Below are 26,486 nucleotides of genomic sequence, written 5' to 3' on the forward strand. Positions count from 1 at the left end.
ACAAAGGGTCAGCCTCCAAGAAGATTAAGGTTTTGGCACTTTCCACTGCTGTTTTCCTGTAGCTGTGCACAGAGACTTTTCAAGCATGGTAACAACTGTCAGGGCTCCGGGTGAGGCAAGTGCTGGAGGAGGGAAGGCTCTGGGGATTTAGCAGCAGGCAGTAGGCTATTTGTGTTTACCAAGATAAATGAATAAATAAAGCAAAATCAAAATGAAATAACTCAGCTACCAAAACAGAGGCTTACAGTTGATTCAAACTGAATGTCTACTTTTGGTGCTTCAGGTCTGGAAAAAAAAAAAGTCCTATTTTGACATTCCAAATTAATTCTTGCAAGCCTTCCCCAGCCTGGAAATCTGCTGTAGGTCCAAGCAGAATGGCCCAGCTGCCTTCCCTCTTCCTAAGCCAAGGCTCTGCTTCTCCCCCATCTCACTTGGCACAGGAGGCCAAGTACCTCACAGGGGGCTACCTCCTCAGATGGTATGGCTCAGGAAGGCCTTGCAGACACTGGCCCTGTTTGCCCATGATGTGATAACCTGTGTAGTCCTAAGATGAACATGCTAAGTAAAAACTGATCTGCTGTGCTCAGCAAATGGGCTCTGCCCTGCCTCAGCACAGACGGGACCAGGGGCTGGCAGAGGGGCCTTGTGTCCCTTCCTACCTTGTGAAAATGAAAGGTTCCTGAGGAGTTGGGAAGCCTACACACAGCCCAAGAGTCTGCTCTCATTGATGCAGCCCCGAAATAGCTTTTACAGCTCTTTTACAGCTTGTGTTATTTTCATCCTTCTAAAAATGAATACGCACAAAACTTAAAGCCTGTTCTCTGGGTGCTTCTGCTGAGGTTTCAGTCCAACAGCACTGACCCTGGCTCTGCTTAAGACTTCCCAAAAAAGCACCATTTGTGATGGTGGTTTGGTAATGCAGACAACTGTCTGCTAATAATTGACTGAGACCAATATATTTCACGTAAGCCACTTAGGGTAATAACTTCTGGTCACTAGTGAAGCAAGCAAGGTCAAATGAAAACCCATGGGTGACAGACTGTATGGTCCATCCTGAATCCCACAGGACATCCCTTCTTCACTGGTGATAACTGAAATATCAGGGCAGTTTGCAGAGAAGACTTAATTTGTGAACAGTGAGATCTCTCTGAGCTTTTTCAGGGATATAGACAGTATAGACTCCCAGCTGGGCTACAAACATTTTGGGTGAGCACAATAAGGTAGAACTGGCCTCAGTGCCATGTCGGCTCAAACTCTATTTTAAGTGCTGCAGAAAAGCAAATTTCTCCCCAGAGACAGAAACTGCATACCCCAAAATAAAACAAAAAACCCACATCATTTTAACTTCTTTTTACTTTTTATGCTGCCTTCTCACCATTTAACTGTTGGCATTGCTCTCTCTTCTGAAATGAAAACTGAATGGCACATCCCAAAATAGAATCATCGAATTATAAGACAGTTTGGGTTGGAAGGGACCTCAAGGCCCACCCAGTTCCAACACCTTGCCATGGGCAGAGCTGCCACCCACCAGTTCAGGATGCCCAGAGCCACATCCAACCCAGCCTTGAGCACCTCCAGGGATGGGGCACCACAGTTTCTGTGGGCAGCCTGTAATAACGTCAGTACCATATGAAACAAAAACTGACCTCCGTAATCTGAAAGATAACTGAATGCCCCCAGTCATTAAATTCAGCTCATCTGTCCTGAAATGAGGGGATTCTTCACCCTCTTTCACTTCTGGTAAAGCACAGTCACAACTCTATCCTCCTCAGAGGATGTCAGAGGGCCTGCTCCTGCAAAACAGGTACCAAAGGCAGAGATGCAGGAACGCATGACCTGCAGATGGGGCTCAACGGGGATTGTCCTGAATACGTAGTTATTCAGACTGCATCAGAGGGGCCAGGCAGTAAACACTCCTGAAGTTTTGGCTCGTAAGTGCTGATTCCCTGAAAACGGAATCTTGTGACTATCCGCAGTCTGGTGAAAAACATAAATTAAGTTACAGCTTTTTAATTGAAACACAGCATCGATCTCTGTTTTTCAATAGTCTGCCTTCCCGTACAGTATAACGTCTACGTAGGAACTTTGGTGACATGATGCAGCATGTCTGCATTTAAAATAAGAATGACAACCTTATCTCAAGCCCGCAGGATGCTGAGGGGTTCAGCATCGGGTGAGATGTTACCCCAGCAGAGGATGGGCTGAGGAATTTTTGTACAGCAGGAGCTTGTGATCTGAGCACAGGGCTTTAGAAGAGGGCTGCATTTCATGACCTACAAAAGAGAAAAAAATGAGATTTACATTCCAAATATGCTGAGCAGCCCTTTCCCCTCAGTTATTAGAGGCACTCGGCATATAATTCATAATCACCTAATGGCAGGGCAACGGGGGGAGGTGCGTCGCTGCAGTTCAACATCAAAATCCCTCCGGTTCCAGCAGTGACGGGATTCTGCTCTTATTTATATGGTGACACTAAATGGCTGGCAGGAAGATACCAGCAAATATCAGAATGAATAATTCAGTGAGTGTAACGGAAGGTCACAATGCCCAACAAATGCGTTTCTCTTTCCTTTTCTCTTCCCAGCCCTTATTTACATACTTTCTCTTCTTGCCTTCCCCTCTTGAGTCTCTCCGTTAGTCCAACAATTCTCTTGCATTTCATAGGACAGAAAGATCCTTTTTCTCCTTATGTACATAAAAATACAGTTTGAAATACAGCTTTTCCATGTTACTGCTTTCTTATGGCTTTCCTCCATCTGTCCTTCCTCACTGTCTTTCTCATAGATTTTTCCCCCTTTTAATGACTGTTCCCATCATCACCTACCACATCCCTTCTTGTGGGACAAGTAGCAGTGCTGACTGCCAGGGTAAACTCAGCTCTGAGTTATGCTACAGTCAAACCAGTGTGGTGATGATGGAGCTGATAAAATCCTCTAGGATTCATCTCAGGGCAGCAAAAGAACACAGCCCTCCATTGCAGGGACTCCCAGACTCCTGCATCGCTACACCTGAATCTATGCAGTTGTCAAAACTACAACAGGAATACATGCTTTGAAGTGGATGTGTTTATCACTGTGTGTACCAACACACAAAAAATACTACAAGTTTCACCCCGCATTCAGAAAAGCCAGAAAAACTCCTGGCTGACACACATAAAAGCTGAACCCTTGGTGCCTATGCTAGTGACCCCCCTGCCTGCAGGATGCCAGGATTGCTCTCTCTGCAGGCTGCCATTGCACAAGCAGGTCCTGCGGGCTGCAAGGAGCTCACCCATGGATCTTCTCTTTGTTAAACTCATCTGACTGAGCTCTTTAAGCCTTGTGATGATGTCTGGGCCAACAGCAGACCACAACTTGTCATCTGAGGCACAGGGCGTATAATTTGCTTCCTGTAGAGATGCTAGGATAGATCAATTTTATCTTTGTGACATCCCAAACAGATGTACCTACAGTACATATTGTTTCCGTCTGCTTTGCAAAGAGATCCAGACCAATTCTAATGAGTAAACTGGTTTTCATTTTTATTTATCTCCCCCCAAACAATTATCAGTGCACTTTATGGATAACTCTGTCATGCATTTTTCTTGTTCCTTAATAAATGGTAACTTGCCTAATGCAAAAAGCTGTAACAAGCAACAGCCTGCTAGAAATCTATTTTATATCTACAGAAAATTTCATTTTAAGCTCTGCAATTCAACCAGCTTTTCAATCCATTTAATGTGCATCGTGTTGATTTCTGTAGCTTATTAATAAAAATGTCATCTGATACTGAGACAAGTCCCTGAAAGAAGAGAAGGAATATTCAAGCAACACCACTGACTTTATCACCAAAGATTAGTTTAATTTAGAGATTCATTGTTCTAAATGCATGTTGATTAGCACCAGTTAGCATATCTGCATTTAATTCTTTATTAACTCATTCATTAATTATATCAGCTGCTATGTAACTTTCCGTGGTATTGCTATATTTACACTTTTCAAGAGTTTGAATAATACTAGGTTTCTCCTAGGGCTTTGATGTTTCACCAATTATGAAAGAACACCATTTATATCACTGATATCAGCTGGATCTGGAAATTTCCTTAGCCAGCTCTTTTAGTATCCATGTATCCTTGGTATCCATTTATTCACATCTATTGAATTAAAATGACCAACTTTTATTAACTGTGTTCCAAAAGCCTGAATTGCTGCTGGAAAATAAAGTTGTTTGGGTTTTTTTTTGTCATCAGACTGTTGGAATAACTCACCCGGCTTTTTTTTCCACAAACAGAATAAAAATAATTATTAAACATACTTTTTATTTCCACATCATTTTTTTAATCATTTCCATTCGGTAAAAGACAACCCCCGTCGTTAGCACTTCTATCATTAATATGCTTTGGTACTGCAGAGTATATAATAACAACTTGAAATATCTGACATTTAAGAGATTTTGGTGCATGGTTTCCTGTATTAAGTCTGCTAGACATTGCATTTCTCCTTTGCCCTTCTTCTCCTATTTAGATTTTACAGTTCTTGTTTCTAACTGTGAGATGTTTCAGTACATCACCTATTCTTCTCCCTATCTGTGAGAACGGGCCCATTCACTATTTTTATTTCCTGCTACTTTTATTCTCCCTCATAGCAAAGTTATTGCAGGTTTTAACAGTATGGTCTTCTCTCTCATTTCTGGCACCACGGCTTTTTGCAGACGTGTAGTAAAATGTTATCAGTACGCTCCCAATTATCTGTTGGAATGTTTAGGTTTTATCTCCAAATTAACTTGTTCTTTCATTATTTCCAGCTTGGCAAAATGTTACGCAGTTCTTTTTCCTTCTGCCTTCAGCCTTCAGGACTTTAGTACATATTTTTTAGCAGGCTCACATCCTCCAGTGGTATCCGTTTCTCAATAGACAAATAACTTTTATATTTGTCCACGTCTGTCTGTGCAGTTGCAGAAATGTAAGACAGAGATGCTTGAGTAGGCAACAGCTTAGATTGAGCCTTTCAGTGCAAGACTGGTGAGAAAAGCAAAACTTCTCAGTCCTGAGCTCACCAATACATCACCGTATGCCCCAGCATTGCCCTTGCACTGCGCTGACCCCATGGCCCACAGTCTGACACTTAGCTCCAGTCCTGCACACGCAGCTACAGAGCCATCAAAGTGCACTTCAAGCTATGGATTTCTGCTGAAAGGAACAATTTAAGTGAGTTAAACCGAACGATTTAAGTCACCTCTAGCTACACTCTGCTCTGCCACCCATGGGCAAAGCTGTGCGAGCAAATCCTTTCCGCACACATGGGCTCGGGCATCGCAACGGCTGCTGGCTCCCGCCCATCCCAGCTGCAGTCCAGCCAGCTGCTCGGAGGTCAGCTCTGCAGGCCCTCGATAAAGCTTCAATTAAGTGCTCCTCTTGCAGCACTCGCTGATTTACACATTTTGCTCCTGCATCGGCCATTTTGCTAAATAATCCCACGCAGTGGCACAGCCTGCACACGTGTAAGCATCCAACTTTTGGTGCGTGAAACGGAAATTCATTCCCTCCAGGCTGGGCAGCTTAAAATAATTTGTAATATTCAAATGGAGTTTTTAAAAAGTAGGGGAATCAAGCTGCAGAGGTCATAGTACAAACATTACTATAGGTATTTCAATTGGGTAATTAATAATACATAGCGGCTTATCTATTCCAGACAGTCTCTGAGCTGCATCTTTCTTGTGAAGATGGGCAGGTCTGTGTTTTGGGGCTGCAGCGATGGGTATAAAGGCTCCAGCGAGGGGAACAATGCAGCACGCATCTCCAACCAGGTAACAGGAATGATTTGGTCACCACAGCGTGCACCGAGGAAGAGCTGCATTATTTATTTGTGAGTGAGGCTGAATGTCTGAAAAGGAACGCTGACTTCTGCAGCTTCTCCAGAAGAAACAAGTTCTGCAGAGATAGAGGTGTTACAGGAACCCCGGCCTATTTAAGCACATTTTTGTTTGTAAAGGTATTTACAAGACTTGATAAAAAGACTCAGACTATTTTCCTTTGGAATGTTTTGGACAATGGCTCAGAGTAACGGCCTTGAAAAATGCACTTGGAAATGTACTGGCCTGGGCACAAGATCTACTCACTTGCCAAGGGTACAGTAAGGAAACATTGTTTTGTGTTCTCCTCAGGAAAACAGACATATCCCAGCCAAACAGGCAAGTGGAATTTGGCAAGACTGAACCGGTGGCATGCTTTTATTACACCAACAAATACGACATTAACTGCAAGCGTTACATGTCCCTCTCATTGTAGGTAGGTCCTTTTCTCTATGCAAAACTGCTCAACTCAACAAAATATTTCAAGGGACTCATATGGCAGTGAACCTGTGCAAGAATTGATTCATAAGCCCCTGGGAGGCTTCGTCCAGAAGGCCTTTCTCCATTTTTTCCTCAGGTCTTTTCAGAGGAAGCAGCAATACTTAGCAAAATCTGTATCCCATTGAAGTCCAAGGCATGCTTGCTTCCAACGTCAGCAAGATCGACTTCACTCTCCTGGACTTTAAAGCAGCTTTGCTTGAGCAAGAACAGAATAAAAGTGATGTGTGATCTTCAGCACATTGCCCTGGGCTAACTCCAGGGAACAAGATCCTTTCAAAGCCCAACTGCAGACATGAGAGCTCATTTAAGATTATTTTAAAATGCAAATTACATCTGCATGCTCATCATACGCCTGTGTATCCCCTAACATGGAAATATGTATGGTCCACAAATATCAATGGTCTGACAAGGCTCACCAGAGCCACAGTGCTGAGAGTTACGAATGAAAATGCAGGATAAGGATCCATCTTGAATTCACACAAGAAGAACAGGATATCAACTTAGGTTTACTTTGATTTGTCATACTTTTCCAGGTTTAAGTCAGGGCTCTCAACATTCTTTTAGTGTGGATTTTTTTACACTCTCACCAAGAGAACAACTGACAGGCACTCATGAATTATGAGGATACAAATACATCCAAGGGCTGTGGTAGGCAGAGCTGATACAGTAAATGACTACTCCAACAGATTACTTCTCAGCTCTGCGTTCTGAAGAAGCAGTCTGGTCATTGATTATTCCAGGTAGCAAGAAACAAAAATAATGGCACTTGATGATGCTGGTGAGCTCAGCCTGCCCTGCTATGTAAGTGCCAGCCACAGTGCCAGACCCGTGGCAACTTCCAGGGCAGATTTACATGGGTCCTGTGAAAACATTCATCAGCAGAGCAGCAGAGAACAGTGTTGTCCCTAGCCTGAGTTCCTGTGAAGGGGTTGACTCTGACGTGCTCTTGCATCCTCTCACATCCCATGCTAGCCACAGCCTGCCTGGCAAAGCTATCTGCCTCAGTACAGGCAATGTCTTGCCTATGATGGCAGAAGGGACTTGCTCAGTTATCTAGCCCTGTCTCTGACAGAAACAAGCTGATCCCTGCTGCATTTTCACCAGAGCTGCGTCCCACCCAATTCTACGTGTCACTTGTAATAGCCATTTTCTCTTCCCCAAATGATTTTTGCAGCCTGCAGTTGAAATCATCTGGAAGCACAAGATGGGAGTTTGAAAGGCCTCTGATCCTATCAGCGAGCTGTGCCATTGTTCTGTGCCTTGACCGCAGTTTTCCCTTTTTATCATTCACTGAGATGTATGTGCAAACCCAAAGGGGACAGCCAGTCACATGTGGTGATGCTATCAAACTTACTGCTCCTCTTCCTCAGCAGGAGGAGCCTGACCAAAGTCAGGGAACGCTGAGGTATCTGCAACCAGCAGAGGGGTTTGGGACTGATCTCCACATGTGACAAAGCTGTCATTAAAGCAGTAGAGCAGGATGGGGATCTTGAAAAATGCAGAGATAGTAACATGAGTAATGAGGAGGTCTTGTTTTATTATAAATCACTGCCAATATGCCACACTCTCGAGACTGAATTCAGTGATCAGTAATGCACATTTCCCCTTGTAAGAATTACTGGGTTAACCAAAAGGTCAATTACAGCAAGGTATTTAGGGCTCCTGATGAGGTTTGGGCTATAAGGTTCATGCTGCGTGTTGATTTGCCTTTTCCACCTCCTTGCCTCCTCACAGGCCTCCTCTCCCCTTTCATTCACATAGACCACCTCAGTGCAGGGGGAACTGTCTCAAGGTCACACCAAGATGCTTCTGTATGGCTCAGCTGGGAAAAATGCAGAAATAACCTAAAATATTGTTCAAAAGCGATAGACTGAAAATAATGTCTGTTATTTTCAGACAGAGACCAGGTTTATTTAAGATACAAGGTTATAAATGCATACTTAAAACCTTCCTATGCTTTGCCAGCTAAAACAAGGAGATCAAATGAGGCTGTGATCTGTCAAGCGATCCTTTGTCACTCCCAGTACAGCCCCATAATCCTGCAGTTGTGATTACGCGGAGGAATATTACATTGATCCTGCAAAATATCTCTGATTGGATCAACATTATTTTCTCTCGCATTGACAAGGTCTTACCAGAGAATGACTGTAATTCCACTGCTAACACTGTCTTACTGAAATCCCCCAATAAATCCTCAAAGCAGTGCTGTTAGTAATACCTTTATTAGACTAACTAAACAAGATATTTATGTGAAGGGCTTTCCAAAGGATTCTGGCTCCTGCTGCAGTTTCTAGAAGAAAACTTGATCAAAAGAGTGCTACTGAAAGACCTGCCCTGAAGGAAGCTCTGCACAGTCGTAAGCAGCAGGTGAAATTACCCTTTCCAGATTCACAAGGTTGCTCACAGGTTTACAAAAGCAACTGCTGTTTTCTTGCGCATCCTACAGTGAGAGCGCTCTCAGCTCACAGCACATCTGGTTCAGAGGCAAGGCTGGAGTTCAGGGTCTCTCCACGCCTTCCCCAAACGTGTCATCAGGATGGCTGTTTGCTAAGTGCCAAAAGGGAAATGCCATCTTTATATATCTGCTGAAATTTCAATATTTGTTTAAGGCTAAATCTCAACAAAAGACCTGCTGCCCTTCCAGCTCTCGCTCTCTCAGCCCACTGGTGTTTCCCTTCTTCTTCTTCTATTTGTGTGAATCTCCTCTAATTTTATCTCCATGTTATTTGCTTTATAGTTACGAGCTTTTAGTCATAGAATTACAGAATCATAGAATGGCCTGGGTTGAAAAGGACCACAATGATCATCGAGTTTCAATCCCCCTGCTATGTGCAGGGTCACCAACCACCAGACCAGGCTGCCCAGAGCCACATCCAGCCTGGCCTTGAATGCCTCCAGGGATGGGGCATCCACAGCCTCTCTGGGCAACCTGTTCCAGTGCATCACCATTCTCTGTGTGAAAAACTTCCTCCTAATATCTAACCTGTCTTAGTTTAAAAACAATTCCCCTTTGTCCTATCACTATCCACCCTCATAAACAGCCATTCTCCCTCCTGTTGACAAGCTCCCTTCAAGTACTGGAAGGCCACAGTGAGGTCTCCCCAGAGCCTTCTCTTCTCCAAGCTAAACAAGCCCAGTTCCCTCAACCTTTCCTCATAGCTAAGGAGCTCCAGCCCTCTGATCATCTTAATGGCCCTCCTCCGGACCCGCTCCAAGACTCCATGTGTTTCCTGTATTGGGGGCCCCAGGCCTGGACGCAGTGCTCCAGATGGGGCCTCACAAGAGCTGAGTAAAGGGGGACAACCACCTCCCTCTCCCTGCTGGCCACCCCTTTTTATTGCAGCCCAGAACACCGTTGGCCTTCCAGGCAGCATGCGCACACTGCTGGCTCACATCCAGCTTCTCGTCCACCAGGACCCCCAAGTCCTTCTCTGCAGGGCTGCTCTCAAGGAGCTCTTCCCCCAGTTTGTATAAATACCTGGGATTGTCCCGACCCAAGTGCAGCACCCTGTGTCCCAGTGGCTCATTCCCAAGCTGATCTCCCCTTCATCACTGAGGCTGAATTCTCACCTTTTGGCTTGAAATGTGAAACTCCACTGAGATCAGCTACGACTCCAGTGACCTCCTCGCCAAGCCATTTTTTTCAAGCTGTCTGAATGCTCAGGGAGGCACCACTTCTCTGCTTCATTTCAGTAAAGGTATTTGTAAAGCCATGAGAACTACAGAAGTACCTGTGTCCTATCTTTCTAAAGCTTTAAAGAGGACCACAAGAATTATGAGTAAACAAAGACTCATTTTTTGTGTCTACCAAAATGCTCAAGCACAGCTGAAAGACAGTGTATAGAACCATACATCAGTTAGTAGGCGATAAAGCTACAAAGACAATGTATCAATAGAAAAATATCAAACAGCAAGGAAGAGAATATGCCTTCTTAAATTTGAAATCAGGTTGACTATCATGGTGGGTAAATTCTAGCTATTACACGTTTCATGTAAATATTTTCCCCATATTCTTTGCAGCAATATACTGAAATGTCAGAGGAGTAACTTCTCTGCTCTCAGGCCTTTAGAGATGAAGGAAAAATAATTGATATTAGCCTTTGAGAGGGAACAGGCTGACGGTAAAATAAACCGTTAATGACTTTCGAGAGAACTTCCAACCACTTTCCTCCATCCACACCCAGATTTCTAGAGCGCTACAATCTGGTTCAAATATCTGTGCGCCAGATGCCTAAACTCTTGATGTCAGCTTTGAAGGTCATTGTCATAACTGTGATGGATAGCGAAACTTTCTCAAATGAAAGCTTGAACTCAGGAGCACTGACCTGCCTTACAGGCTAGATTCTGTGATAAATGCTACAGATGTGAAAGTGCATTATTGCACAGCACAGTTTGTGGACCTCCATGGCCCTTGTTAATACACTGTCATGTTGATGGGGTCATGGACACGTGATGAGCTCTGCACTCATTCACCAACCAGGCTTCAGCAATTTCCCAGAAACTTTATGTGTTTTCTTCCAATGCCATGCAGAGTGATATGCTCCTGTCCTGAAGGAAGGGTGCAGATCAAACAGCAAGATGAGCATACATACAAACGCTCCATCACACAGAATCACAGAATCACAGAATGGCCAGGGTTGGAAGGGACCTCAAGAATCATACATCTCCAACCCCCCTGCCACATGCAGGGCCACCAACTTCCCCATTTAATACAATACATTTAATACACCACAGCAATCAAGTAACAGCCCTCAAAATGCAGATCCGGGATCTCCCAAAGCATAATGACCTACATTTAAATGAGGGGAGAATCTTTAAAGAAGACATGCCCTTCCAGTCATCCCAATCCCATCAGACAAATACTACACTCCATATGAAATATGGTGACACTGCCATATGCAGCAGTGTAGAGATGGCTGGGATGCCACAAGCCCTTGCTTCAAGGCCAGATCAGCAGCAAGTAAAGGAGAGCTTGATCCTGAAGACCTAAAGTCCATGCCTCAGCACTGTGGGCAACTTTCTGCCACGATAAATCCTGCTTCTTTCCCCTTTCTCTCTCTTTGCAGTGGTATTCTTAGAAACACACACAAGAAGAAAAAAAAAAAGAATTGTTGCTGAGGAGTTTGTCTGCTCCTACTGCTGCTTCTTCACTTGAAGGCACTGACAAGACAATTAGTTGCTGCGTCACAGGCGGGATGCTAACAGTAACTGATGAGCAAGAGGAGGAAAGATGTGCCACCAGCTTCATGTGTGAGGGAACACCGGTGAGGACAGGACCAGGTTCCTCACTGCAGGGTTAAGAGAGAAATGCTGGGAGGAAACAGAGGCCGTCTCTGTAGTACCATCTCATGATGCCAGCCCTTATACTGGCTACATCTCTCCTACTGCCAGCCATTCAAACAGCCTTCCTCAACTTCTCTTTAAGAAAAGAACTTGTTTAACATAAACAAGTTGCCTCTCTTTTTCCTATGAAACCTCGTTTAGAAACACCTCTCACAGATTTGAAACAGCTTCCTGTGCTTGTCCCAGAAATAAGTTTCACAGTCCAGAGGCCAAGACACTGCACAAGCCCATTCTGCAGCCACTTCATCACAGGGAAACATGGAGCTGACAGAGGTCAATGTAAGGCTGTACAACAGCGCTCCCATCCCCACAAGCCTGAAGTCACACCTGGCAGTCTGTGGCAACGCTTTTTATTCCCCACTAGGAGCAATGAATTACAATATTTGGAACTGCAGGCTCCTCAGGATACCAGATACAAAGCAGTCCTTTTCCCTCTTGGGTACAAAAGACTATTTCACATCAAAAGGACAGACAGCTCAAGTCAACATCAACAAGCACAGAAACCCCTTGCTTCAAATCCTTGGCAGCACATAGTAGCTTACTGCAGCATCTCCCTTCCACAAACATAAGGCTTCCAGAAGCAAGCAGTTTATTCTAGCAATGCAGAGGACAGCTCTGCTACTGGACTGGGCAAGATCCCCTGATCTCTAGGCATACCTAGCATCCCAGTTTGTCTTGCTCCACCCTGACTGATGCAGCCATTTTTTCCCCTTTTCTAGGAGCAGAATTATATCCCCAAATGCAATTCCAATGATGTTCCCTATCTTTTACTTCTCTGGTGTCTTTCTGTTCCCTCTTCCCAAGACTTGTGAGAATCGTGTTCTGCTAATGCACACACAAATGCACAACCAACCAGGAGCTGGTGCCATTAGCCCTCACAAATCCATGTACTCCCTAACAAAATCCTTCCCACTATGAGGAAATCAACCCAGCACTGCCAGCCAAATGGCTGAACATTTTGTGAACTGAAATGCGCATCTTGTGGTAATTTAAATATGTGCAAATAAGAGTATAATTCCACTGCTGCCAGCAACCCTGGGTGTTTAAATATAGTACGAAAACACCATAGCTTCTATTTTATTTTATATAAACTATTTTAAGGAGAAAGCCTAAGGCTCTGCTTTCCTCTGGTTATGAATACATATGGCTGAGAATCCTGCAGGACTTTGCTGTTGTTAAGCTAAGGCAGTACGAGAGCAGACAAGGGAGTCAGGAAACAAAGACTCTAATGACTGCATTATCTAAAGGAAAGACACAAGAAATGTATATATATATTAACTGCACAGGCATCGTCCATGATCCTTCATGGATGTGAGGGGTGTCACTGGAAAGAAATGAAGTGCAGCTCTGACTGAGGTAAAGGAGACAAAGCAGCTGGGATGATGCAGCTGGATTTGTCTTGGGTCCCTTCCCACTCACCAGGCAACCATGGCCGGTGTCAGACACCCAGTGACAAATACTCCTTCCATCGGATCCTGCTTGATGTAGAGCTGAATATGCCCTTCCTTGGGGGAAAAAAAGAGGAATTAATAGTAATAACAAATTAATCCTTCACAGTCCTATGACATGCTTCACAAGGACACAGTACTAGAAAGGAACTATCTGTGTTCGTTTTTCTTGCACAGCAGGAAAGTATATCATATAATCCTTCCTCCTAAATATATCCATCTTCATCCTTAAAACCTGTTAGAAGTGCTGTGCCCTCATCACTCCTTCCAGAATCCCACTTCAGCACAGCTTTCAGCCTATTCATGTCCTCACACACAGCTTCCCCCTAAACCTGTGGTTTAACCCTTTCTCTTCTGGGTAGCAGTTACTGTTGTATAACATCCTTTTCATCCCTCTCTTCATGCTAGTAACCTCACTCTGGATCTGCTTCAGATCAGGACAGGATCCTCTCTATTCCAAATTCATCTTTCTTGGAGGTGGCTGAATAGTGAAGACTGTAACATGGCTTGAACATTTCCTTACTTGAGACATCTCACCAGCACCACTCTTCAACCACACCTGATTTGTCCTGATCACGGCTGCCCCACGGTGCCCACACTGCAGGACAGGTGCACTGTCTGCCCCTTGTCCACCATAATTTGTACTCTGTGCTCACATCTCACTTGCATGTTGGGTGAGATTCAGACACACTCCTTTCTCACCTTGAAGGAAATCCACTGCAGTACCCGGGCAGGAAGGGACCCACCTGAGCCCCAGAACTCCCATAGTCCAAATGTTTGGGGACCAGACTTTCAGTCTGTAATATGGGGTGTATTTGCACAATAATATAAACCTGGTCTTAAGGATTCACACTGAAAAGAAATTTCACATTGTTGCTCTCTTACTGCATGACTTGATTCTCGGTATTAAATTTTGCATCTATACTACCAACTTATCCTCAAGATTGTCCAGGTTTTTGCACAGAAATTCCAGGTCTCCTTTCTTTTGGTGATGCCACATTGTTTTGTGGCAGCAGCAATGTCCTTCTGCTTGCATCCAGGCCAATGAGAGCTATCACCTTGCAAGCCTTGCTGCAATATCACTGATGACATTATTAAACAACCTTCCTTCATCTTAATACTCCCTCTCTCTACACTTGTTGGCTTCCTTCAGCCAGTTCCTTAAACACACTGTAAATTGTGTTCTAATTACCTTACCATTGTAATGAATTGTTTCCTCAGGGGTAGAATATAAAATCCTTTCCCCAGATCCCAATATGTTAGGTGTACTGCATTTTCTTTTCTGGAAAACCGGTTATCTTCCTGGCAAAATATATCAGAGTAGTTTGGCACACCTCACATACAAAAACATATGTTGCATGTATATTTCTTTTTCCCCCATGTGTTTAATTAATCTTTCCTTTAGAACTTACTTTAAACTCTGTTTAGTATTATTATGATTAAACTAAAAGGTCCTCTGTGGCTCAGACAACTTTTTTCCCTTTTCTTTAAGTAAAGATTTGCTACTTTTCATTCCTACTGTACCATCTTAATAAGACAGATTTATTGAAAATCCTTTTTACTGGACCTGCAATGACACATATCACATCTTTCAGTACTCAGAGATGGAAATTATCCAGCTTGCCAATTTGAGCCCATTAAGCTATTCAAGTTTTTTTCTATTTCCCCTGTTCCTGTTAGCTGGCTACTTTATCCCTTTGAACAGCATAGCATTCCTGCCTATCTCTTTAACCACTGTGGAACATGACTGAGCAGAACTGGGTAATCTTGAAGACTGGGGAACAGAAAAAAAGCACTAATAATGGGAAATTTCTTTCCAGTGTCAACTTTAGCCTTGCAAGATATGTTTTCATCACTGGACAACAATCTCTGAGTAAAACAAGGATAATCCCACTCTTCATGGTTAATCACAACATGCAGTATTCAGATACTGTCACACAGGGAACCACTGAAGTAGCTAAGGAAGAGCAGTATAACTGAATCATCAGTTACCATCAATCAGCATCATTCCTTAGAAATCAGTATAGTGACCTTAATTTACACCTTTAACACTCGATTTAACTTTTTACTGCTGTTGTGGTTTTGGTTGGTTGTAGTTGTTACATCATTAAAGGACCACTGAACAGAAAACAAAAGTACCAACAAAAATATTCATATTTAGTGCTTATAAAGGCTTTTTTACATATTAAAAGATGTGTATTGATTAGTGGAAACATAGAGGCAAGCATTGTACATTCATATTTACGTTTCAGTGTCTCTTTCATTCAGCCAATATCCTTGTCTGACCTACTGAGTCACAGGGCTTCACACCAAGCCCTGTGCTTCACACCAGACCTTTCACTTTCCCTGAGCCTCCTGCTCCACCACCTGGACCATCATCTGGACTCTTTCTGCAACGTCCAGTGGCCACCACATTCACACTAAACTCATTTGGCCTTTATATCACATCAGTTCAGCATTAAAGACTTCCTGCCTGCTCTCAGACCTCTATCACACTCTCTATCACCTATTTCCTTTCTTCACGTGCTGATTTGATCTGCGCCGCACTCTTTCATAGACCTTTTACTCTGCATTTCCCTACCTACTCAACCCTGCCATCCCAAATCCCTACTGACTCATACCGGCTGCTCTCTGCTGTGTCTCACACAGTAGAGCATTACTAATGGGAATCCCACTGTCTGCTAACTCTCTCCGCTATAAATGCATTTTTCTCCCTTTCAGTTCTGCTCTTCTCCTGAGTTTACTGCTCCAGCTCAGCTCAGCTAAATCCCAGCCTCGCAGTCATCGTCACCTCTTTGCCATGTTTGGCTCACTCCTCAGACCCTCCCACCTCCTCCAGCCCCCGCTTCAGCTGTTGCACAGAATTTCATCCAGTTCTTCCACAACAAAAATGACTATGATCTTCCTCTTCCAGTAGCTTTGCCTTCTGTTCCCTCTTCCCCTCCTACCACTCCTTCCTTATTCTTTCCCACAGATTAAAAACCTCCTATGCAGCTCTTCTCTTTCATTTAATTTCTTTGCCACTGAGTCAGTCTTCTCCTACCTCCTGACCTTCCTTATGGTCATTCTTGTCTTCTCATTCTCTCTCTCCTTGACCTCTCATACCCCTCTGCCTCTTTGCTCTCATAACGCAAGTACCATTCAATCTCTTTCCTCTTGAAGTACTCTCACCTTAAAGCAATTATTTTTCTCTCAAAATGCCATGTTGCTTTCTCTCCATCCTTTCATCACCAGCCACTCTAAACACTGCAAATTCAGACCCCATCTGGAGCCCCTCACCACTCCCAGTCTGAGCTTTCCAGTTCGATGCAGCCTTCCCTCAGTTGAAGCTGATGTTGCCAATGTCTGTACTTAGCCTACACAATTGCGGCATACTCTGAATCCTCTGTTCCCATCAGCTGCAGCATGTCAGCTATCTCCAGCGGTCTCCTGTGCTGAGATCATGTGTTTCATCAGCTATCACGAAATTATTCACTTCTTTTGCACCACCTTCTGAATGTACCCATTTGAACACTCTGCAGAAGACACCTTTCTTCCCCCGCTCCTTGCTCTGCTACTCTTCAGTGAAGTTCATGAGATTTTTCTTCCAAACCACAAATGCGGATTTCACTGCCACCTTCATGCAGCAGTTTACAGATTCCCTTCTCAAACACAAACATGTCCACACCCAGTCTCTCCAATGCTCCTTCCTAGAGATAACAAAGTAAACATACCATAGCTAGAACAAAGTTACCAATGTTGTTGTCTCTTTTTCTTTACCATATGTCCCCTTCAGGAATTCTTCTCTTGATCACCACAGATGAATGTTTTACTGTCTTCGTTGTTCTGATGAACCTGAGTGACATATTCATCTCATATCTTTATGTCCTTAGATCCAACGGATGTCCTTAGACATCCCTTTTGCACATTCTTTCTCCATCCAGGCTGTCATCATTTCATGTCTTTATTACAGCAGTATTTCTTTCTCTGACCTTTACAAATGCTTTCCATGTAACCATTCAGGATGCTGCTAGAAACATCTTTTTCCAAACCCCCCAGTCTAACCAGGTCATTTCTCCTAGCAGCCATAGACTGCCATCCCAATAACCGTCTATCTCATTAGTGCAATATATTTGTCTTCATTAGGGAAATGTCAACTTCTTCCTACAGTCAGCCAAAGAGGTCAGCCCCCATCAACTACTTATTAATTTTTCAAGAAGACACGACCCATGATTTTGTTGGTGCCTTCCCTCAGTCTTTGGGCAACAATCTTGTAAGCATCTGCACTTCCTATTCATTATCCTTTTTTACAACTCTTCTGCATTTTGTGGTGCTTACAGAAATGTGGGTAGCCTGCTGATGTTTCAAAACCACTGCCGGTCACGCTGAATATAATTACTTTGTCATCTCCTTGTACTATCTCACAGGGCACATTACTCTGCGATATTTAAAGCGCAGCAACATGTCACAAGGACAGGGACGTTTTTCTGCTCCATGATTTCTGATCCATGATTAAGGCTCATAAATCTTGTGATAGAACTCCAACCGGTATTAATTACAGTGGGCAGAATCCCTATTATACTGCTGCCGAGCTGAGGTACACGAGATGAAGTCATTTGCTTCAGGTCATGAAGAAACACTGTGGTAGAGCTTGGATTGAATTCTGGCATTGTAAGCCCTGCCTTGGCTCCAACACCACCTCTTTTCACCTGTGTTGGTAGTTACCTGCAAAGAAGTGTGATTTCAGCTGTCTCAGCTGGGCAGCACTGGATATTTATTTGTGGAAGAGCTAAGCATTATAAGAGACAAAATGGAGACATTTCTTTTTTATAGCCCGATTTCTCTCCTGCAGAGAAAATATGTCAATTTACATTCTTTTTTTTCTTTTTTTTTTTTTTTAAGTGGATGCTATTTTGAATGATCTGTTAAGTGTGTTTGGATTTTGGAATCCACATTCTTCACTTACTCATATCTTAACACACTAAAAAACATCATCTCTTTCTTTCTTTTCCTTTTAAAGATGTGAATATGTACTCCAGGGTTCCAGCAACACTTGATTAGCAATGAGCCATTAAGTAACTGACATTATAAATGACTATCATTATTTTTTTGCAGAACATACACAAAGACGTCTTCCATATCTTTTCCCTGGCACTGCAATAGTTAATGAACACACTCTATTCTTAAGCAGCTATTCTGAGTGCACAGAAAGACTTTTTCAACGAGTAAAAGCAATGTTAATATGGATTTTGGAGCTGACAAAATACTTCAGATCATTTCATCTCTGTTTCAATACTCTTTCTTGGCATATGTTTATTTTTACAGTAAATGGAACACATCTGCACTCATATTCAGTCTTTCCCTCACATTTTTAAAAAAGTTTTTAACCAACACGCAAAAGGGATAAAAATGCTGAGATTCCTCCAAAGGACTGGGATGCTCACTTAAATGAACGGGAATTAAGCACGCAGTCCTGCAGGCAGCTCTGCAAATACCAATTTCTGTTTAGAAGGACACGATCCCATCATTATTTTTACTTAGGCAAAATTTCCATTTGTCTTCACTGACAATTCTGCTTGAAAGCCAACAGCTTGACTGAAATTCGCTCTTTAAAAAACAGCATGACTAAAAACAGTCGCAGCTCTGGTAAATTACATATATGTTCTTAGTATTTTTAGCAGATATGTATTATCAAACTAATTATCTCAGATGTGTCAGAGGAACGTGTCAAGTTCTCATTACTTGTGGTAAAAATGCTTCTTAATGAATTGTTCCTTCTGCGCTAACAGACAGCGGTGTCACTGGAAATGTTGAGGTGAAGTACTTGGTTAGCCTAAAGTGCAACTGAAATTACACCTTCTGATTAAATTTTAGCTAAGCTCTCCAGCAGAATCTTGTTGTGACAGAATAGAGCGTAGACCTTGGGCTGGCCTTTCCGTGTAGGAACCATTTTAACCTCAAAGGAAACACTAGAGGCCTGAACTTGCTGCATCACCGCATTCAATAAAGCATTCATTTTGACGTTGTGAGGATCAGAACCAAGACTTCAGTAAAGTCACAGAATCATAGAACCATAGAATGGCCTGGGTTGAAAAGGACCACGATGCTCATCTAGTTTCAACCCCCTGCTATGTGCAGGGTCACCAACCAGCAGACCAGGCTGCCCAGAGCCACATCCAGCCTGGCCCTGAATGCCTCCAGGGATGGGGCATCCACAGCCTCCTTGGGCAACCTGTTCCAGTGCGTCACCACCCTCTGTGTGGAAAAACTTCCTCCTAATATCTAACCTAAACCTCCCCCGTCTCAGTTTAAAACCATTTCCCCTTTGTCCTATCACTATCCACCCTTGTAAACAGCCATTCCCCCTCCTGTTGACAAGCTCCCTTTGAGTACTGGAAGGCCACAATGCAATCTCCCTGGAGCCTTCTCCAAGCTAAACAAGCCCAGTTCCCTCAACTGTCTTCATAGGAGAGATGCTCCAACCTCTGATCATCTTAGTGGCCCTCTGGACTTGTTCCAAGAGCTCTGCATCTTTCTTGTACTGGGGGCTCCAAGCCCCCAGGCCTTTTTTTTCTTTTTTTTTAATAAAAAGTCCTTTTTATAATAAGTACATGCAGTGGGATTTCAAACACATAAACTAAGCACTCACTTATATTCTTTAAGGGTGTGAAGAACATACGCAAAAAGACGGCTGTCCTGATTTGTCTGGCAAAAACATTGCATTTTAAAACTGAAATCTATGGAACTGCAAGGTACTGTGAGTACTTTTATGGAAATAAATCTGAGATAGATGCAAGTAGCCTCTCTTCAGGCTTTCCCAATTGTGTATGAATAATCCCTCGTGATGGCTGGAGTAGTCTCGTTAAGCCTTTCTTCCTCAATTGTGCCATGCATCTGACAATCAGAACAGTGAAGGCTTTCATCCCAGAAATCTTGCATGTTATTTGGTTTGGAGACAGGCTGCACAGGAATTAGTTTCTGTTTTTCTTGATGGTGGCATGCGTCTGAGTGTACATGCAATGAAGTGTTTTAAAAATAGGATTTACGATGACTTCCATGGACCTTGGGGAGGAAGGAAGGTAAACAGGGAGTTGAAATAATAAGGTCATTGTAAAATTTTTAAAATAAAATTGGATTCCAGTGGCAGGCAGCAGAGCCCCATCCAGGCAAGTTTAACTGGCAGTCTTCCAGAAGAGAGATGCAAGATCCTCTGAGCAGTAATTGTCTAAATAGAACAGTCTCTGGTTATTGTGCAACTTTTTTGTGTACTTTATTGTACCTTTATAATTAAATGATGTAATTTCTTTTTATCCTTTCTTGTTTCCCTCTCAACTAGAACAGGAAAGCATCCAAGCAATGCTGCAATCCAAGTAATGGTGTGGACAGACCCTGTGACTTGCAGGTTTATTTTCTGGGTCACTACAAGTTGTGCACAAGGCACTGCGAGCTGGTGATTGCCAAGGCAGGAAACAACCTCCTCCTTGCCCCTGCTGTGAATGGATGCTTACCTGCACTTCAAATCTCTCCATGCATAGTGCTGGAGGCGTTTGGTTCCCTAGAATTTTTTGGTGGGGTGAAGGAATGCTGCTTTTGCTAGAAACTCAGTGGCAGAAAGGCAGCCAGCATCTGCAACAGGGTATGGAAAACACTATATTTAAAAGGACATTGAGCAGCAGGGCTATTTCATTCACTGAGGAGAACATGCAGACATCCGAGTATTAGAAGCTTAGAGCATTGCACTGAACAAAACCAGGATTGGCATTCCTTGGCTTGGGGCTTCAGCTATCAAGAATAAAACTCTGGTCCCAAGATGTTAAAAGAGTCCATCATAGATCAAGGCAGAATCGTAGGATCAGCCCCGTAAGCAATTCCTCTTTGGCTGGCCCTCCTCTACATGAGCGCTTCCCCTGAGTCTAAACAGCCTCTTCACAGGAACAAACATTATTCAAGTGAGTAAAAGTTAGCAAGACCGAGCCTTGGTTTGCATGTTTGGCTCCAGTACTTTCCTTATTGATTATATCTTACATATCTTCTGTACATTTTGTGTTTGTTTTCAGTTATAACAAAGAGATCAAATCAGTCGTCTAGTTTTGATGCAGTGCTGGAATGTCCTCCAGGCCCTTGGGTTCCTACGTCTGTCTAGCTCTCCCCAAGTATGCTCACATGTAAAATCTGTTTTAATTCATTGCCTATTTGTCTAACTGTATTACTAACATAAATGTTTTAATTACAAGAAATTTAATAAATACAGAATAGAATTCCAGTAGTGACCTAGAATCTTCAGAAACAGAACTGTTTTGTAAAACCACTGGCATCAGAATACTGCCAAATACCACAGGGCCTGATCCTGCCACGAGCCATTGCCTACAGCTTGTATTAATTTCAGCAGAGTTCACAAGCAGAATAACTGCAGGGTATTTGCAAAGCTAGTTAGGCTCTTAATGACTATTTTTTATTATCCTTTGATAGACAAATCTACCATTCTCAAAACTGGAAGTTTTGCCTAGGGAAAAGTGTGTCTCTGAGTAAATGGATCACTTAGTTCTGTCCAGTGTAAAAAGACAAAAAAAGAAAAAGAAAGAAAGAAAAAAAAAGGAACTTAATAGCATTCACATTCAATTACACATAGTATTAAATGCAATCTTTGGGGCCAGAAACCACATTAGTTTACCCAGTTTTCTAAGAGGTGTGCCATATTAAATTAGCAGCTGGCAAAGGATGGAAGGTAAAAGGCCCACGTATCAATGGCCATTTGCCCTGGAGCTGTGGTTTTACAGAGAGGTATTTCCTCAGTGCAAGAAGATGCACTCCAGTCAGGGTATCTGATGACTACAGGTACAGCACATTTGCAGTTCTTCACATTCACATCAGGCATGCTTTGCCCAAACACCACCCCTGCAATCTCCAACTCCAGATGAGCGTCTGGCATGGAAGGCAAGCGAGACAAGCAGCGTGGTGCTGCCGAGATGAACCGCAACACCTGCCTCCTCTGCAGCACAGAGCTGTTTTCAACATCTGACAGCAGCGGCAGATGTACTTATTTCACTGTCACCATACAGCTGTGGGTCGTAAAGGAATGTCTGATATCTTAGGAGGAAAAAAGGACACCAGTTGCTCTCCCTCATAAAGACAGCTCCATATCAAATTTCTAGTTCAGAGATTTCAGCATGTAGGCATTCTTAATAGGTGGCTATTTTACATTACTTTTTGGTAAAGGAAGAGTAAAATCCATTTATTGTTTTTGATCCAGCTGCTAACTTACAGTGGATAAGTGATCTTACAATACCGCTATCCTTGGTTTTATATGTGAGCGAGTCAGCAGCTGTCAGTTACCAAGCAGACATTGTATTTGCTCTCCTGCGTCTTAACCCAAAGATGCCAAAGCAACACAAAGCATTAATGTAAACATGAGACTCTTCAGCATAACTGAGGCTTACAATATAGGTGAACTCTTCCTCCGAAAAGACTGCCATTGGTATTCAGCATTATCAGTGTCCCTCCTTTCAAGTTTCTTTTAACACACTACAAACTTGTTTGTAAAGCATCCACAGAAAGCCATCAGAGAAGGCAAGGAATTAAGACACCAACGTCTGCGCTCTCCTGACTCTGGGGCACCAACCCTGAGCATTGGTTTTGTGTCCACCAGCATACAACCAGAGATAGGAGCACAGCGGCACGCACCATTCCAAGCCCAGGAAGCAGTATGCATTTAGGGTGGCTCACCACATACACACAGCCTTGACAGCATCTTCCAAAGACTATCCTCTCCCATGTTTAACCACCTCAGAGTAAGGTGCCTCATTTTGTCTATCACTAACACTTCCCAGAGCTGCTCTTACACACAACCCATAGCCAAGCAATCTCATCAGCTTCCGGATATTCTTGAGTCTGGGACGAGATGGGTGGTGAATGAGAAATGGCTAATTTATTTCAACACAAAAAATCTCTCTAGTAATTGAAACCTCATTTGGCAAAGGAGTTCTCCATTGCAATGTTTGCCCGCTGGCAAGGTTGTAGTTCTCCAGTTGTGCCACGAGCACAGAAGGTGCACATGGCAGAGTGATCCACAGCAAGCCCACACCCTCAGCTAGACAGAGAGTGGAAATCCCTCGGTGTTGGCATGAGCACTGAGGTGTCAGGATGCAGACCCTTGTCCATTGATAACAGGATTGAAGCCACCAATGCATCCCATGAAGGTCGTTAAGTAGAACTGGACATTAAGGGTCACCAGTAACACAGAGAGGGGTGAAAGGTTCTCCACTACATCACCCGTCTGCGCTGCTTCAGTGCATGTCTATACTGTGCCACACAGCTGAATGACTCCCTTTAACACATACGGAACTAAATGTGTACATTGGCAAGTGCATGTGAAAGCATATCCCTCGAGAATAATCAGCCTCAAGCAACAAATCTGTGTGCATGGTCTGAAAAGGGAGTCAACACAGGCTACCAAGGGAGCTTGGGACAGAGAATACAACGTAAGAAGCAGCGATTTCACCACGGTGGAAATAAATCTCTAGAGAACCATCTGAATGCCACAGAAGAACCATGGGAGGGAAATGTTATTTTGCTGTTTGGAGCAACCACGCTGTGGGCAGCAAAGATGCTGTCATCCTCTGCTGAATCCCAGTCATCTCACAAAAACATAAATCTTTTGTGGATGGGATGTATAGACAGGGGTTTGAGCATATCTCCTCTTGCAATACTTCAGATCAAAGAGACATTTGAGGCAAACTGACCATCATCTTGAGCCACTACGCTTGGGGAAAACAGAAGGAGGAGGACCAGAAGACTAGAAAAAGAACAGCACAAAAATGCTACAGGCAGACAGATGCATCTCCACTCTGAAAGAAAATGATTCCTAACACTCCTAATAAATTAATCCAACGCTTTGTAGCCATTGAAAATATTCCTAAACGTAGCTTAGTGTAAACAGCAAGCCAGGTTTCCTCCTGCTTGTTAGCATTTCTCTTTGTTTACACTCCATTTGAGGATAGAAGCCTACATGTGAGCACTACTAATGGTGTCATTCAGGACTGATGGGGTATTTGGGAAGGGAATGACAAAATACAGACATATGTAGCATCTCGTAAAATACTATATACTCTGTCTGAGTCAGCAGGCTCAAACTAAAAATAAAAGAAAAAATACTGAGGCTCTGCTTTATTCATACATTTTACTTCAGTGTGGAGAATATTCCGATACCATGGTGATGGGCTTACAGAGACAGAGACGTGAAAGAGATGTTCTGAGGTGTGTCTGCTCTCACCCCACTGCTGCCTTGCTCCCAAACCCCACATCTCCATGGAGGAGACCCCACAGGAAACTGCCCTGGCGATGCCCTGGGAAGCAGCACCCAGCCGAGGTGCTTTACCCATCACAAGGAGAGGGTTTGGCTAGGGATGCTCACCTCCACCTGGGAGCCCAACCGGCTCTGCTCAGCTCCCGCTCAGCTCGGGAGGGCCCGGCACATGCATTTGGTAAAAACAGCCCTTACCTTTGGCAATCAGCTCCTCCAGCTCTTGGTCGAATCCTTGTCGGTGGCATTTCCTCCAGAGCCCCATGTTGGTTGAGTTGTACTGTCTGTTGCACTCGTCGACCGCACTCATGGCAAAGATCTGCCTCCTGTTCCTTGCCAAGAGGAGTTTCCCTTCCCAGCGGTCCAACCTCGACCTGCTGGCCCTGAGAGGCAGGTTGTTGTTGGAGTTGTAAATAAAGCCAGGATCATTTCTCTTAGTGGTGATGCTTTTGCACCTCTCCCTGTGCTTCCGGGCATCAGTTTCGTACCAGTGGTCAGAGCAGATCGCCACAGCCAGCATGCCCAGGGCACACAAAGCTAAAGAGAGGCCAGCATACAGCAGCAACCTTCCAGCAGCCATACCTCAGCTTCACGGGAACACCATGGACATCTTCACCACAGGCAAAGCCCTTGAGCGCGAGGCCACGCCGAAGCCCCGGAGCAGCCGCCGGCCGTCACTGGGCAGAGGCAACCTGGAGCATCCCCTCTCGCGCGGCTCACATCCACGCTGCGGACGAACGCCCGGAGCGCTCCCAAGTCGTGCCCCAGGGGCTCGTCGGCCTCCCCTCCCCTGCGGAGGAGACGCGGCGAGGAGAAGCGCAGCCTTCCTCCCTCCCGCCCGCGCAGACGTCCCGCCGCCCTCGCCACGGAGGAGCGAACCCGGAGGGACTCGGCGGCTGCGGCCGTTCCTTTAATATCTACGGGTCCGGCCGGCCGGGAGGCGCGGGAGCGATGGCTTTCGGCTCGGTGAATCCAGCCCGGCCCCGCAGGACAGAAAGTTCAGCGGGCGGACACCTCCCGTGCAGAAGCGGGGCTCTCCCGGCGCCGAGGGGTGACCCGTCTCTTCTTCCTCAGCCGCTCGGCGCGGGCATCGTCCGGCCGGCCGGCTCGGGTTTAAAGAGGGGTCGAAAGGGAGGGAGCGAGGCGGGCAGCGATCCGTCGCCGCCGCGCTTCAAATCGCGGCCGGAGCGCCGGCTCCCCGGCTGCGGCTGGCAACGCGGGAGAGCGCGGCTCCGTCTCTCCCTCGGCGGACTCGGCCCGAGTCGCTCAGACGCTCAGTCGCTCGCGGCCGCCGACATCCCGGCTTCCGAACCGTCTCGGCTCCTCCTCGCCGGCCCGGCCATCCGCTCGCCCGGTCCCGCCGGCTGCGCTCCCTTCGGGCGGCGCGGCCCCGGCGGTCCGGAGCCCTGCCCGAGCGGCGGCCCGACGCGCTGTGGCAGCGGGCGCCCGGGCAGGGCGGGAGGCGCCGAGGGACCGCGGGGCCTACGGACGCGCCGCCCGGCGGCGGGCAGGCGGCTCCCGCTAGGCGGCACGGGTCCTGGGCCCCGGCATCCCTCCTCCACCCCCTTCCGCCGGCGTTCGTTCGCCTTCCTTCGTCAGCGCCGCTTCGGTTTGTCGCGCGCCGCTTTCTTAGCGCACGGGCGCGTGAAGCATCTGCAGGATGAAGGCAGGGCTACGTACGGCTGGAAGGATGCTCGGGAGCGGGGCGGGGAGCTCGCGGGGAATGGAACCAAAACAAACCAGGGGCGAAAAAAAAAACACCGCCGCACACCTCAGGCGGGGAGGGGAAGGCAGCCCCTAACAGTTGTCAACAGCTCTGGGTCTGCGCCGTTTCTCTGCCATATGGCCTGATCTCCGACGGAGGAGCCGAGGGTTTTAGCTCAGCGGCTTCACGTGAGACGTATCCTCGGCATCAGCAGAGATGTATTCAGACATCTTTTTTTTTTTTTTTTTTTTTTTTTTTCGTCTTTAAATTTCCTCTCCCTCTCTCTCTAATGGGAATAACTCACCCATCTTGCAGAGATCAAAAGCAACAGAAGGCGCGCCGGAGTCCACGAGCTTTAGAAATCTCATTTCACCGTTTTTTA

General features: G+C 45.0%; 1 protein-coding gene across 1 annotated transcript in view; it reads right to left on the reverse strand.

Moving 5' to 3' along the window:
* Window positions 1–24,979, reverse strand: part of TMEM178B (transmembrane protein 178B) — a gene marked incomplete at both ends in the record, with an annotated part of 210,715 nt that extends 185,736 nt beyond the window's left edge. Inside the window, one exon of the mRNA XM_079543173.1 lies at window positions 24,598–24,979. Within this exon, the coding sequence (XP_079399299.1) occupies window positions 24,598–24,979 (382 nt within the window). The remainder of the gene's footprint in view (window positions 1–24,597) is intronic.
* Window positions 24,980–26,486: the final 1,507 nt, after the last annotated feature.

Source organism: Tetrao urogallus (genome assembly GCF_951394365.1).
Source record: "Tetrao urogallus genome assembly, chromosome: 1".
Classification (NCBI taxonomy): Eukaryota; Metazoa; Chordata; class Aves; order Galliformes; family Phasianidae; genus Tetrao; species Tetrao urogallus.